Raw genomic sequence first — 14414 nt, 5'->3', positions numbered from 1 at the left:
TATTATTGTTATTGTCTATTGTCGTTGTTTTTTTTTTTTTTTTTTTTTTTTTTTTTTCGTTAGTGACGTGGACGTTGCATAAGATTGACAACAGTGGTCTGGCGTAGAGGATTGTGGCGATGCCTTGCATAACTGGTGAGCCAGCTGGGCCAGCTTGTCTATTACCGATTCTTTTGATGCTTTGTGAGTCTGACGGAAATTTGTTTCACGACCTTATTACCGGATAGGCGAAGAGATTGAATGGAAATGGAAAGCCAAAAAAAAAAAAGATGCGGAATTGTCAAGACGAAGTAACAGGTCTGAAACATCGGGAGGATATGAACTAGATTTCAAAAGAGAAGGCGGAGATGTTATCCAGAGAGGAGTATGAACCTTGTGATGTGCGTAGCAGACGACTAGCCAAGATCGGGAGCCGCCGCTTAGCCCGCGCAGCCCGTCATTGGGCCGAGTAGTTGTTGCTGTGTAGCGGATAATGCTCTGGATATGACGCTGTCCAACGTGGACTATAGAGACAATTGTTTGACGGCTGCAGTTGCGGTACCTGACTTGGTGTTTAGGTGCGTATCCTTTTCATACAGACGGAAAGCTTACTCATGTTGGCGTTCAGGAGCAGATTCGACAGATGCAACAACTCACCACATTCTGGTTTGCGCCCTGGTGCTAAAACGGCCCGTTCGTAAGGCCGCGATCAGGTCAAAATAAAATGATATAAAACGCCGGAGCCTGCACAATCTACATGTCGGCCTGGGACAGCCGCCCCGTATGCCTCTAGATGACATGAGGCAAGGCAGGCCATTGTTTTAGGTCAGCCCTGCCAGCAAGGCACTCCTGCACGCCCGTTTTTAGGGCTACCAAAAACCACAACAGTTCATTGGCCACGACTTGCGTACGCTGTACGTTTCGCTGGCGAACGGCCGTGACAAAAGGAACAGTTTCGCTGTGGCTAGGCAGGCACCGGTAAAGACAATGGCCGCTCCATTGTATGACCTGCAGGTCGTTGAAACCCAAAAGAAGATTCCACTAGCCGAAGAACAAAGGGCGCACCAAGCATGGAGGTATTTTATGCATTGGGCTTGGCGGAATGATGTCCAACGACGACCAACAGCTAGCCGAGAGAAAGAATGGTCCAGCTGGCGGAGTTCGTGCCGAAGGGCGGTCTCGAGTGGGCCAACAAGTCGAATTTGGGTCTTCTCTTATTTGTCTAGTCAAAAGGATGCCTCAACATTATTCCTAAAAAGGTGATTACCTCAGTAAATAGCTACTGGAGTTATGTGCACACTCCTTCGAATTGCGGGACAAAACACACCTGGCCATGACGAGATGCCGTTGTGTCTCGAAATCGTGTTGGAGGCACGATTCCTTGCGTGCATCAATGCCAGTTGAAGGCAACACAAGGGTGAGAGAGAGGCGATTGCATAGAAAAAAGACAACGGACGACAAAGGAAGACAAGGAGAAGAAAGGAAGGACGGCTAAAAAGAAGGGAAATGGCGTATCGCTACATCACGAGAGCGAAAGGCAGCATATTCGTGGCCATGTTCTTCTGAGGGCAAGGGTGGCATGGACAACGATGGGTGGTGCGGTGAGGTCAAAGCAAGTTGCAGGGAGGGTTTGTTCTGATCGCAGGTGAAGACAAGAGATGAAGACAGGTTGAAAATGTTGGGAAGCACAAAAATTTGGGACACAGCAGAAATGCAATGTATGGGCGAACAAATGCGGCAATGCCAGATTGGGAAGAAGACGAGAAGAGGCAAGTGCGACCTGACAAGAGGAGGAAGGCACGACCAGAGAGTTATGGACATAAGTAGAGGCAGGTGACAGATCTCTGGACTTGGCAGGTGCGACCATCTTTTCTATCCAGATGCACAAAAATGTGTGCAGGCGACCTGTCGTGCCTTCCCCCTCTTCGACCAAGTTGCACGACAGTGATACCTACGGCCAATTGATGCTATCTCGAACATGCACAGCACGTCTTTCTTCTTGACCAAAAGCCGCATCGCACATACGCATGCACGGCCATGAGAGGTGAGTGGTAACAGTATGACAACGGCAGCGCCAGCTCATACTAGCAAGGACAGGAACATGGACAAGGGCCATATCAGGGCCGCACAGAAACGTTCGAGAAGCCAGATACTTTACACAAAAAGGAACAAGAAATAAATGTCAGCTGGCCTCCACATCGGCACTTTCACTGGACGAAGGAATGAAGCTTGGCTCGCCTGGCTGCCGAGAGACTGCCCGAACTCAGACAATGCGAGATGGATGGGCCGCGGAGAAAAAGACAGGAAAGGAACCTCAGACGACGTGGGCAGTCCAACCAGCTTGCTTTGTTGCACCACCATTTACCCGCGGTATACTGTTCCGCTTCGCTAAATCGAGTCAGTCGCACATTCCGGAGACGAAACGGTCTGGGAGGTCTAGGGAAAGCATGAAAAGACAATGGATGGACACAACAGCGAGCGATCAGAGGCCGCAAGGCCGTGCCACGAAGTCGAACAAATCGCCCGACCTTTATTGCACAGCATGTGAGAGACTATAAGTGGGAACGCAACGAAAGAATTACGAGCAGTAGCTAGAAGGGATAGCCCGAGTGAGATGAACGTTTGTGTTTTGTGCATCGAAAAATGACAGGCAAAACGCATGCTGAGCAACCTCTCACAACAGAGTTTACAAAGGAAACAGATACCAAGACGTTCTGCAGAGTACGACGGCGTTGAAGGATCTACGTCTACGGACGAGACTTTGAGGCTACATGCAAACGAACAGCTTGGAGCAACATCATCCCATCAAAATGACCGGCGATGCCGTCTACGGCCGGCCGTGGTCCCAAGCGGCACATGTTATGGCCTCAGAAGTTAAACAGTAGCTCATTTTGCTAAACACCAATCAAGTCGGTATCTGGGGCAAAGCTGGGAAACGCTGAGTTTGCCTCTTTGGTCTCATGTTTCGGTCCCATTGCAATAGCCCACTCAATAAGGTACATCATCACAGCCAGTTCTGGCTAACAACCCTTTCCCAAATGCTCTCAAATTAAGAAACTGGATGGACAGAGTAGGTTAAGAGCGCAGGCGCATACTTCGACGAGGCCCTGCTGTGGTCGCCTCCAAGGCGGCATGATCTTTGTTGTCACCCGTCCTTATCCGTCTAGACTGCCGCTCGGCTATGACCTGACCTTGTTCTTGATCCTGGTCCTCGTCCTGGTCTTGGTTTTCAACGTCACCACGCCGTCTTTTGTGCCCGACTCCGACGTCCTGCTTCGTCGTCTTTTTCTTGGACATTTCAGCCTCCATCAAACGCGCTTCATTGATAGCCCACTGCACTCGTCGCCGTTAGCGACGGACAATCGCCTCTGTACGCCTATATAGTATTGTCTCTCAGATGAAAATGCCAAAGGTATCGTTCGTACTTTTTCTTGGAGCCCATAGGATACGTTCACCGTCGTGGAACAACTCTTGCTGGTATTCTACTTCATTTGGGTCGATCGTGACTTCAAAGCCAATCTCTGCCTTTGGTCATAGCCCATCACTCCCTTCGGTAAATCCTGTACGGCCACGAGCAGCTTCTTCCAGGCTTTACTGTATCGCGGTTTCTTCGCCTCTAGGGCTCTGGTGGATTTCTCAACCCACCACTGTTCAAAGTTGAGATACTCAAAGCCAGGTCGTCCACTCCGTTTGCTGGCGAGGGTCCTTTCGTAGTTGCAAGGACCGGCTGAAGTTGTGGGACGCGAGGCGTCTCTTGAGAGCCGCGGTGTATGTGGAGAATGTTTGGTCTTCACCGCATTGCCGAAGGTCTGGCTTCAGCTGCCATAACCGTCTTGTATCCACTTCGAACATGGGATGGGCTACCTCCCGGTGTGCGTCCATCCGCTCGCACATTTCCCGTTGTGCCTCGAGGAAGACAGGGAATCCTCCATCGCCATTGGGGTCCCCGCGCTGGCTGCATTGCCACTTTTGAAAGTCACACCAGCGTTCACATTGCCTCGAGAACCTCGTTTCTACCTGTCCGATTCGGTTTACGGAGTCTGAATCAGTAAACCAGGGCAGCATGGCAGTGATGCTCGCTGCAGAGCCCGAGTCATCCAGAATTTGCAACAGCCCCTCGATCGAGCAGACCGCCCGGCCGCCCAGTTTGTGGAGCACATGGTATGTTCAGACGGGAAAATGGCGCGCCCACGTTTACCGGTTGCGATGTGGCGGTCGCAGCATCGCCAGCATCCCTGCCAACAATTATGCATTAGTGGAGTCTATGAAATGGGAAAGTGAGTACGAACTAGTATAGTAGTAATACTGCGTAGCAGTAAGAGGTAGAGTACAAACGCTTCTTACCTTAGCCCACGCAGCAGCTCGTCGCTTTGCGTCTCGGAGAGCTTCTCCAAGCCAGTAATGTTTGAGATGTTAAACACCCCATTACCGGAGCCGCTGCTCTTAATGTACTCGACTAGCTCGCTCATTTCGACGTCCAGAAGATATGCGGCCGCGAAGACACACAGCGAGACTCGTCGAATGACATTTTGAGTCGGAATATGCGATGTCGCGTGGGATGCAGATCGGACGAGGGACAATATGGCAGAGGTCGCGGAGGTGAATGAATGAACGAGGGCAAGTTCGCGCAAGAGGGCGCAAGACTGATGTTGGCAACAGAGCAACACGAGGCCAAAACATGGAGCCATCTATTGATTTGGCCTGGCGACATCATCCTCGCCCCACTTCAAATAGCTCGTCTGTTAGCAGTGGCGGTTAAAGGCAAAGACAGCACCTGATTGGCCAACTAAGGCCTAAAAGACCACTAGAGTTCGGTCCGGCCCGTAAACATTGGACTTTTCGGGCAGTTCACTCGCTATCTCATGGGTCAGTGATTGATAGAGTTTCCTAAACGGGCCTTACAGTATGGCGTTCGACATATTATATCCACGATATACAAAGCACAGGATTTCTCTTATCCGCTAAATTCTGCCTTCCTAACCCATAGACAACCGAGGCCGTTTTTCTCCGTTTACTGGTCGCAGCATCTTTGAAAATGTGCCTTGCGTGGCCTCGCCTCCTGAAGCCGACTCTGAGAGCGACTAGTGGACTTCCAGCAGAGAGGTCCCACTTCCAGGGCGTGTCCTTTTGCGGGCTGACCGAGGCGTTGCTTCTCTAACTGGTGATGTCAGCGTGACCTTTTATTCTCATCTTGGACGGCGCGGCCGAGATGGTTGTGAACCTAGACATAGACGTTGCCGGCCTGGGGCTCTACGTCTTCCACAACATTTGCATCGTGGCGGGCGGGCTCAGGACTCCCTGGCTCGCCGCCCAACAAGGTTCCTTGCGGTCGTATAACGAGAGAGCTGTTCAGCGGGATATTGGCCGGCTTTATATCGCGGTGTGCGACCGGTGGTTCGAGCGCATGGAGACATCGAAGGGCGGAGAGCAGTTGGCAAAGGACTTGGGTGTTTTCGAACGTGGACAGATCAGTGTACTTCTCGAGGTCACCTCCGGGAACATACTTAAGCCTTAGCTGAAGATGAGGCAAGTAAGAAGGGCCGAGGAATTCCACAATGTGGTCCTAGTGTGTTTAGGATATCAGCACGACATTGAAGCCACTTTTATGATGCTCCTGTGAGGAACTTGCGAGCAGCACTACTGTAGTACTTACATAAGAGATGCTCCCCATAATCCGGGCCTCCTTCTTCCAAATGTCCATATCGACTTGACCTGTTGCAATATACCCCTTCTTAGTTCCGTTATTGCGTATTCCTCGCCAGTTGTCACATTCCAAGCGTATGTGACCACACCCAAGCCTCCGTGCCAGGTATTTTCTTATAGAGAATGGTGCGCAAGGAGTTCAATGGCGTAGGTACCTGAGAAGGGAGTGCAGTGCTTTGGCAGCTTTGTAGAACAAGTGATTCGGAGAGATTCTTGGAATCAGCTGTGCCGTTGCGAAACTTTGATACCCAATCGACGTGGTCCGAGGACGTGGTATCGCGGAGGGGAACAACATTTTGTAATATGAAAACGGGCGGTTTGTTGTTGAGAATGCTAGGACCTTGTAGAAGCCAGTCGAATTTCGACTTGCGTTGTGCGTTATCCCGCCATAGGCAGCCCGTATCCCATATGCGGAACCCAGATCCCTCCCTTACTAAAAGTCAGTTCTGGTCATCAAACATGAAGGCAAGGTGGAATCGATTGATGCCGGGCAGACTTGGAAGTAACAAGTCGACGTTGTCGTCGCAGCCGAGGACCACGCCTAGTCGACTCCCCGCACCGTGGCTGAATTGTACTTCTAAGGAAGGGCCGCCATGAAGACTTGGGATAAAATATGGATGAGCAAGAAGGTGCTCGCTGAAGTCGCCACTCGTCACGTCACAACGAAGATATGGTGTTGTTTCGATGTGCGTTTAGTGGATGACGTTGTCGCCTGGCTTTCAAACGTCTTCCGAAGGCAAGGATCGCCAAGTTCTGCGGGCTTCCACCAAAGAGCAATACCCTTCGCCTCTATTAAATACGCCGAAGCTACCACTTACAACAAACAATTATATTAAAATAACAGACACTACAAGGCTGAGGGCCGAAGGGGAAGAGAAACACTGTGAAACGTTCGAGGCTGAGCGTCCTACAGGCACTTAACGGAAACGTGTTGGTACAGAGAGTTTGTCTCTGCACAGAAGGCAGCTGAAGTTCATCCCACTCAAAGCTATATACAACAAAGACAAATGTCTTCTTTTAAACTCACGAAAGATGCGGACGAGCAATCAAATCTCTGCAAGTTGGAGGGACTTGCTTATTCTACAGGACATACCCTTCCCTCGTGCAAAAATGGAGTACATCTGTCTTTGACTCAAACCTATAAAGACCAGTATAATCTCTCGTATCCATCTTCGCCGCAGTATATTTCTCTAATTTCTATATCGTCTTTCTTTTATATTTTCTTTGTTCCGTTTCTTTCTTGGCAGGAAGTGGTTAGCACCTTCTGCAACTTTGCACTAGTCCGCTAACTGTTAACAGTGGCAAGAGCCTCCAACAACAGCGCCTCTGTCGTCACGGGCACCTAAAGTCCCATGCCGACGGTTGGAGAAAAAGTGGGTACTTCGCTCGCCTGCTAAGCCCTCCTGTTTGCGTGTCTCTCCGCAGCTTCAGGCATCTGGACCTCGGTATGTTCCCCATCAGCCGAACGGCCCCTCCTCCACAACGTGACATATTGTCCGCGGTCCGCTAAGAGTCAGGCGAGTCATTAGCAGCCCCATTTCGCTCTTTTGTGGCAGGAACGACGAGGCAGGAACGGCCAGTTTGCCATACACTCTTTCCGCGCCTTCTTTTATCTCTCACGACGCATCGCCTTCTCGTCTTTCGTGTTTTCTTCTTTGACGTACTTTTATTCCCGTTTTCTTCTTCTACCCATCCCGCCCAACCGACCACTCCTCCACACTCCAGCGTACCGCCACAATGCCGTTCAACACTGAGCTCACCAGACGGCTCGGGATTACCGGTATGCTTCACTTGGACGGCGTCCCTCCATTTGTCAGAAAATCCAGGACAAAGACACCATCAAACAATTAATGCTGACTCGATACTCTTCTTTGCGATACAGTCCCCGTCGTCCAGGGCGGTATGATGCATGTCGGTACGTGAACATCTGAACATTCTCCTTCTCCAATTCGCTGCGAGCAGCCATGCATTTTGCATGTGACTGCGGCAAAATCGCAAAATGACGTCGCAACGAACGGCGCGACAACGCGACGACGCGCCGACGTCACGGCGCCGACACTCATGCCCGGATACAAACAGCTAACATTCTCCAGGCTACGCCGAGCTGGCGTCCGCCGTGTCCAACGCCGGCGGTCTCGGTATTATCACGGCTCTCATCTTCAAGACGCCCGAGGAGCTCCGCGACGAGATCCGCCGGTGCCGCACCATGACCAACAAGCCTTTTGGCGTCAACATCACCCTGCTGCCGTCGCTTGTCCCGCCCAACTACGCCGCGTATGCCCAGACGGTCATTGACGAGGGCATTAAGGTTGTCGAGACCGCCGGCAACAGCCCCGGCCCCGTCATCGCGATGCTCAAGAAGGCCGGCATCATCATCCTGCACAAGTGCACGACCATCCGCCACGCCCTCAGCGCCGTCAAGCTGGGCGTCGATTTCTTGTCCATCGACGGCTTCGAGTGCGCCGGCCACGTCGGCGAGTCCGACATCACCAACTTTATCCTGCTGAGCCGTGCGCGGCAGACGCTCAAGATCCCCTTTTTGGCCTCGGGCGGCTTTGCCGACGGCCAGGGCCTGGCGGCCGCGCTGTGCCTCGGCGCCTGCGGCATCAACATGGGCACGCGCTTCATGTGCACCGTCGAGTCGCCGATCCACAACAACATCAAGCAGGAGATTGTCCGGGCGCAGGAGACCGACACCGCCCTGGTGCTGCGCCGTTGGCGCAACACCACGCGGCTGTACCGCAACAAGGTGACGGAGGAGGCGCTCAAGGTCGAGCACGAGAGCAAGTCGGGCGAGTTCTCCGAGATTGCGCCGTTTGTGAGCGGCGCGCGTGGCCGCCAGGTGTTTATCAACGGCGACCCCAACTACGGTGTCTGGACGGCCGGCCAGGTCATTGGCCTGATCCACGACATCCCGACGTGCGATGTGCTAGTAAAGCGGATTGCCAAGGAGGCCGAGGAGTCGCTGCGGGAGAAGCTGTCTCTACTGCAGCCGGAGAGCAAGTTATAAGCCAACAACTGGCAACGTGTTTTGTTTGCTGGCCGAGAAGCTGAGCGGGCGAAGCGAGCGTTTTTCGTTTTCTGTCGCATATGCAGCCGCACACCGAGAAAGGGTGGATGGCGGTGGTGTCACAATTTTGAAGCAAATGCTGGTGCATATTCCGATGCATCTATCCTGTAACTATACCAGTACTACGTACCGGCCCATTAGACAAAGAACAAAACAGATCTGCCATAACCTTACCATTGTGCATATGCTCGTCCCAATTGGCGTCCAACTATGCCGTCTTGTACAACGTAGAAGTCCTGTTCTGCAGGCAGAATGTGGCCCTGGTCGGAGCCGAGATCTTTCGCACGAGGAGATTCCAAGACCAAACGCCAACCAGATGTATCGTTTTCGCCATGTGCCTACTGACGCAGCCGAGATTGCGGAGGACTATGCAATTGCAAGCGGTTTGTGTAACGCTGACGAGACGAGACAATAAACCGGGTATCCAAAACCAAGGCATTTGTGAGTCCCAGGGAGAAGGGCTGTTCCACGTGGATATGTAGAACAGATAAGTTTGAAACCAATCACGAAAGTAGCAACATCTTCCCAAAACAAACGCCATCGAAAGACAGATCACGCTGCGCCTAGGGAAGGTCGTGGCGGCGGCACACCACACACAGGCCACTCAATTGCTAACCAAGGCTGATAGCTCGTGGGTTTGATGAAGCCATTGACGATTATTTTATGAAATTAGGAAAATGAACCGTTTTCAGTCCGGATTTGCCCATCGTGCGATTCGACGATCGATTGTCAACTTTGTGTTGGTGGCGCATATCGCTGCAGCATACATATGCACGCTCGGCAGCCACCGCCAACAGGGTACGGAGTAATTACCGCGTCTGGCATGCGATTGGAAGACCAGAGGCACGTCTGGACTGAGAATCATATCGATGCAGATGTAATACGACATCGGTCACGGCGGCATCAGTCAAGGTGGCAGAAGCACGCTGACATGTGCAAAGTGAGAACCCCCCCCCCCCCCCGAAAAAAGGGGGGAAAAAAAGAGAAGAAACCAATAATCTGCCTCAACCCACCAAACGGTCACGAGGTAATGAGTGGACAATGTGACCGGTCTATCGATAGCAGTCGTTGGGCAACTTTTAGTGGGCGGGGGATATGACTGTGCTTCCGTATGGCCCCATTTTGGCATTTTAGTGGGGGTGCGGTCTCGCCCTACTAGACTTGGACTATTTCGTACTGGACAGACACGGACTCAGCGAGCAAGAGCAGGCCCCACCGCCCAACACACCCCGCTGAACACTGGCACTTGGGACTTCTGGCGGACGCACAGGAACGGCATGGCTCAGCACTCTAAATTGGATAGGCGCAACCACTACGTCGCCCGCTAAAAGGCCTGGATGGGAAAGGCACGCGCGCACCATTCAATCGTTTCCTACTCCGTAATACAGCGCAATTACTATGTCGTGTACGTATCTTACTTGCACATACTCCGTAATTACATTTCTGCCTCCAGAGGGCTGTAGAGGCCAACTTTTGCGGAGAACGACTGCTAGGGCGGCACTTTACGCCCCATGCAGCACAGGGCAAAGGCCCAGAACGAGATCGGTGCTTGGCGCGCCCACTATTGCGCTCTCTACAGGGTTATCGTCGCTATCAGGAAGCTTGGCCCCCTCACCGTTCCATTCTCTCGTTGCTTCTTTCCCTCTTTTCTCGCATGTCTCTCACCCTCTTTCCTTTTCTCTCCACGCACTTTCCTCGCAGTGCTTCTTCATTCTGTCTCCTTGATTGCCTTGGAAAGGAAGCTGCGACTGCCCCGCGACCTTTGGAAACGATCTTCGCAAGCTTGCTGGACCTGACGGCGACGGAAGGAGCCACGCTTGTTTTATCTAAAGTGGGGAGGTACGGCTCCTGCCCTTTCGAGCTCCAAATCAGGCTCTGCTGCCCTACTGCTCTCTGCCCAAGTGCGGGCCACATCGCGGCTCCCAGTCCTTTTCTCTCCCTTTCTCTTCGCCATCTTTATTCGCATTCTCTTTTGCTCGCATCCTCTCTCGCACACAACACTGCTGCTGTCATCAACCTGTGGACACTCGGTAGCTTCCAACGTACCATTTTTTCCTAGCCACCCCACACGCCCACGGCCCAAAGAAACAAAACCAATCCGAGGACATAGTCGATGTGGCTCGAGAATCATCTAGTTTTTGTCTACCTCACAACCCCGTACCCTATTTGTCGGCCTCTGCGTCTGTCTCAAGCCTGTACAACCTTGCCACGGTCTCAGAGACCTGCGCGCTTTCTGCAAGGCTTGTAAATTGCAACATACGCCTGCCAACCATCACGAGCCGTGCGCACGCGATCGACTGGCGACGACGACTCGACTGACAACAACAGCAACAACATACCTCGTGACCCTCTTCGATACACGATGCTGATGCTCCAGGCCGTCTTCTCTCTACTGCCTCCGACCATCATCCCGCGATAGATCTCGTCGCTCGCACGCCGCCGAACGATTCCATATCTAACTTGCATCTCAGCCGCCATTTTATGCTTTGTATCCCCACCGTCTCATCGCACCATTCGCGCACTTCGAAGCGCGCACACGACATATCTCGACACGCGCAACGTCTTGAGCACCCATCTGTGCTTCTCTTCATCGTCTGCCCTACGGGCCGCCCTGTATTGTCCGGTTGACACGCCCTTGTGCAGCCGCTCCGAGTCGCTTTGCTGGTCATTGTCAAGCATTCCTGCCAAGCTGCCAAGCTGCCAAGACGTGGCCTTCTCCTCCCCTGCCTTACCCTCACAGTACCAGTTTTGCTCGTGGCTGGCCTGGCTTGTGTCTCGCCCCGCCACGTGCTGCTCAGCGCTTCAGCTTTCTTCGCTTCCCCCTCACCACGAGCATCTCGACGTTTTATCTGTAAAACAGAGCATTTGTGTTTGCCAGTTGTAGTTTTCTGCTAGCTGCGTCATAACATCTCCATCTCTCGAGACGAGACTTGTCGCCTTCGTCCTCGGAATCCACGTTGCGACCCGAATCGAACTCTCCACCACTCGTCGCTGCAACACTCGTCGACTCGGCAGTTACAATCGCGATTCTGACTTTGAACATCGACTTATTGGTTATTCGCCTATACACAGCCGAGTCACCTACGCACCAGTTGCTACCATGGCGCACAAACCTATGTCGATGGAGGCAGTCATGGACGAGGAGCGCCTTGAGGTCTTGGCGCTGCTCGGATCCCGTTCCGATCGCAGTCGCCGGTCGTCGAGCATTGCGAGCGCTGGTAGGTCCACATCGCCATACTCGAATAATCCCCGCTCGCCCATGCGCTCTCCCATGCAGAGCATTCTCGATTACGACGACCTCGAGGCCCCTCCCGAGACGTCCAATGCGTCGGCTGCAGGAGCGTCCAATGCGTCTCGCCAGAGCTCCCCACGCCCGGCAGTGCAACAGATACGGAGCATGCTGGACATCGACCCCGTCCGACCTCCACCCGTGCCCATCCGCAGCATGCTGGATGTCGACAGCCCGCCAATGCCCACTATCCAACCCGTCTTTAGCGCCCAAAGCTCACCCACGGAGCCAAACCAGCTGCCCGCGAGCCACCACCGTCACAACAGCAGTGGCAGCGGCGGCGGTGGTGTACACCACCCGAGAAGCATGTCCGACGCCGCAGGCCAGCCTGTCGGCTTTGGACCCCGGGCGCACCAGGGAAGGTCAGACCGCCCTGACCCCACGGCCAACTACCAGTTCGCCGACATCATCACCAACCGTGAGAGCCCCATTTTAACCAAACGCTCGGGGATGTCGAGCTCGCATGCGGCTGGTCCCGGCTCCAAACGTGGAACCAGTATGGCAGAAGTCATGCGCGGCACCGACGTGAGCAACCTCAAACTGCCTGGCCATTCGCTCCCACTTCATGGACGCAGCGCTGCGGGCGGTGCTCGTAGCAAGGGGCCCAGCCACAAGTCCCAATCACCACACAACCGTCTTGGCGTGCGTACCAAGTCTCCGCACACAGGCATCAATACGCGTGCTCTCAGCCCCGCCGGCGCTGCATTTCTCGCCGACAGCCAAGGCTACGACATGCAAAATGCCTACCGGCGGCTTTCCGATTTCAACATTCGGCGCGCCGGTGGTGGCAGTCTCAGCGAGCTGCCCATGCGAGGTTCGAGTACGAACGGCAGTGGTCGCTTGGCAAAGGATTACATGAGCCCCGATGGAGAGGAGCTACTCGAGGACAGCAGCGAGGACAATCACAGCTCTTCGTCGGACGAGGAAGGTGAGCGTGGCCGTAAGACAGCTAGAAGCTTTACCGACGAAAAGAGCCCGCCACCGTCCGAGTCGCCCGTCGATTCTCGCAAATCGGGCCGCCAAAGCTTGAGTCTACTGGCTGCGGCCGAGGAAGAACGTAAGTCACTATACAAAATTATTTCGGGATTACCCCCTCCTCCCCATCCCATTAACACTTAGTTTACAAGTGGTCAGTCACACCTTGCTAACCCCTCTCCTCTCAGGTATTCACGTGGCAAGTACACAACCGTATAGGTCTCTTCTGGAACCGGAAATTGTTGTCACCAACTCTTCGGGTGACAAAGTCAAGACCAAGTCTGGTGTCCACCCAGCCAACAGCTTTGATGCGTCGCGCTCCGAATCCCGCACGCGGTGGGACTCTGACAACGAAGCTGAATACACCGATATAAAAAGCGCGCAGAAGTTGACGCTGTCGATGACGCCCATTATGTCGACGCCAGCAACCCAGCGGTCCATCCGGATCATCTACCGCGGGGATTTTGCCAAGGTCCAAAAGGAAGCCGGCGACGATGAACACCGCCGCGTCCGCAAATATGTCGTGGCGACAGACCTCAGCGATGAGTCGACACATGCTCTGGAGTGGGCCATCGGTACCGTTCTCCGCGACGGTGACACCCTGGTGGCCATATATTGCGTGGACGAGGAGACGGGGATTCCCGGTGGAACCGACTCTCAAGACGAACCGAAGACGACGCGGGAGCAGGCACAGGCGGTCTCCGCCACGACTGCGACGGGACGGCTCCCCGAGACGCACTCTCTCTCAGCACTTGCGACGGCAACGGCGTCCTCGGCGGCCCTTAGTGTGGCGGCCCCACCCGCGTCGGCTCGGCCGTCGCTCATCCTGCGAAACACTGACAGCAGTGCGCTCGGCACAGGAGCGTCTGCCTCGCCGGCACCGCAGCGATCTCGCGCCGAGGAGGAACGTCATCGCGCCGTTCAAGATATTACCGATAGAATCGCCAGACTTCTTCGGAAGACAAGGCTGCAGGTGCGCGTGATTGTCGAGGTGCTCCACTGCAAGACGCCGCGGCACCTGCTCACCGAGGTGATTGACTTGGTGGACCCGACGCTGGTCATTCTAGGCAGCCGTGGTCGCAGTGCTTTGAAGGGGTAAGCTTACGCTTCTTTCTTCCTCTTTTCCTCTTTCCTGCCTCGTTCTTGACTTTTTTTGTATTGATGACTAACAACAACTCCAGTGTGATTCTCGGCTCCTTTTCCAACTATTTGGTGACGAAGAGCTCTGTGCCGGTGATGGTCGCCCGCAAGCGGCTCCGGAAGCAGAGCAAGTACAAGCGGACGGCTTTTAACCAAGTCAACAACCTCAGCAACCCAACAGCCAGGAGCCTGGCCAATGCAAAGATCGACTAGTTGTTTTGTTGCCCGGTTCGCTTTATCGGCGGCTTGTTTTTCGGC

The 14414-nt window shown here is 53.7% G+C and overlaps 5 protein-coding genes across 5 annotated transcripts; all 5 read left to right on the top strand.

Moving 5' to 3' along the window:
• Window positions 1–3758: 3758 nt before the first annotated feature.
• Window positions 3759–4031, top strand: SPSK_04726 (uncharacterized protein; the record flags this gene model as incomplete). Its single annotated transcript, XM_016731523.1, has 1 exon — window positions 3759–4031. One exon carries the CDS (start codon window positions 3759–3761, stop codon window positions 4029–4031), a length of 273 nt encoding a protein of 90 aa, XP_016585858.1.
• An 11-nt stretch (window positions 4032–4042) lies between these two features.
• SPSK_04690 (uncharacterized protein) lies at window positions 4043–4381 on the top strand (the record flags this gene model as incomplete). The annotated part of the gene is made up of 2 exons (XM_016731489.1): window positions 4043–4256; window positions 4329–4381. The coding sequence occupies 2 exons, from the start codon at window positions 4043–4045 to the stop codon at window positions 4379–4381; spliced, it is 267 nt and encodes an 88-aa protein (XP_016585857.1).
• An 807-nt stretch (window positions 4382–5188) lies between these two features.
• Window positions 5189–5494, top strand: SPSK_04709 (uncharacterized protein; the record flags this gene model as incomplete). The annotated part of the gene is made up of 1 exon (XM_016731507.1): window positions 5189–5494. One exon carries the CDS (start codon window positions 5189–5191, stop codon window positions 5492–5494), a length of 306 nt encoding a protein of 101 aa, XP_016585856.1.
• A 1925-nt stretch (window positions 5495–7419) lies between these two features.
• On the top strand, window positions 7420–8692 carry SPSK_04327 (uncharacterized protein; the record flags this gene model as incomplete). Its single annotated transcript, XM_016731135.1, has 3 exons — window positions 7420–7462; window positions 7565–7597; window positions 7776–8692. 3 exons carry the CDS (start codon window positions 7420–7422, stop codon window positions 8690–8692), a joined length of 993 nt encoding a protein of 330 aa, XP_016585855.1.
• Window positions 8693–11852: 3160 nt separating this feature from the next.
• Window positions 11853–14369, top strand: SPSK_04005 (universal stress protein family domain containing protein; the record flags this gene model as incomplete). The annotated part of the gene is made up of 3 exons (XM_016730819.1): window positions 11853–13098; window positions 13169–14111; window positions 14198–14369. 3 exons carry the CDS (start codon window positions 11853–11855, stop codon window positions 14367–14369), a joined length of 2361 nt encoding a protein of 786 aa, XP_016585854.1.
• Between the last annotated feature and the right edge of the window lie 45 nt (window positions 14370–14414).

This window comes from Sporothrix schenckii (genome assembly GCF_000961545.1).
Source record: "Sporothrix schenckii 1099-18 chromosome Unknown Cont47, whole genome shotgun sequence".
In the NCBI taxonomy this organism is placed as follows: Eukaryota; Fungi; Ascomycota; class Sordariomycetes; order Ophiostomatales; family Ophiostomataceae; genus Sporothrix; species Sporothrix schenckii.
This window is presented reverse-complemented; position numbering and strand designations above follow the sequence as displayed.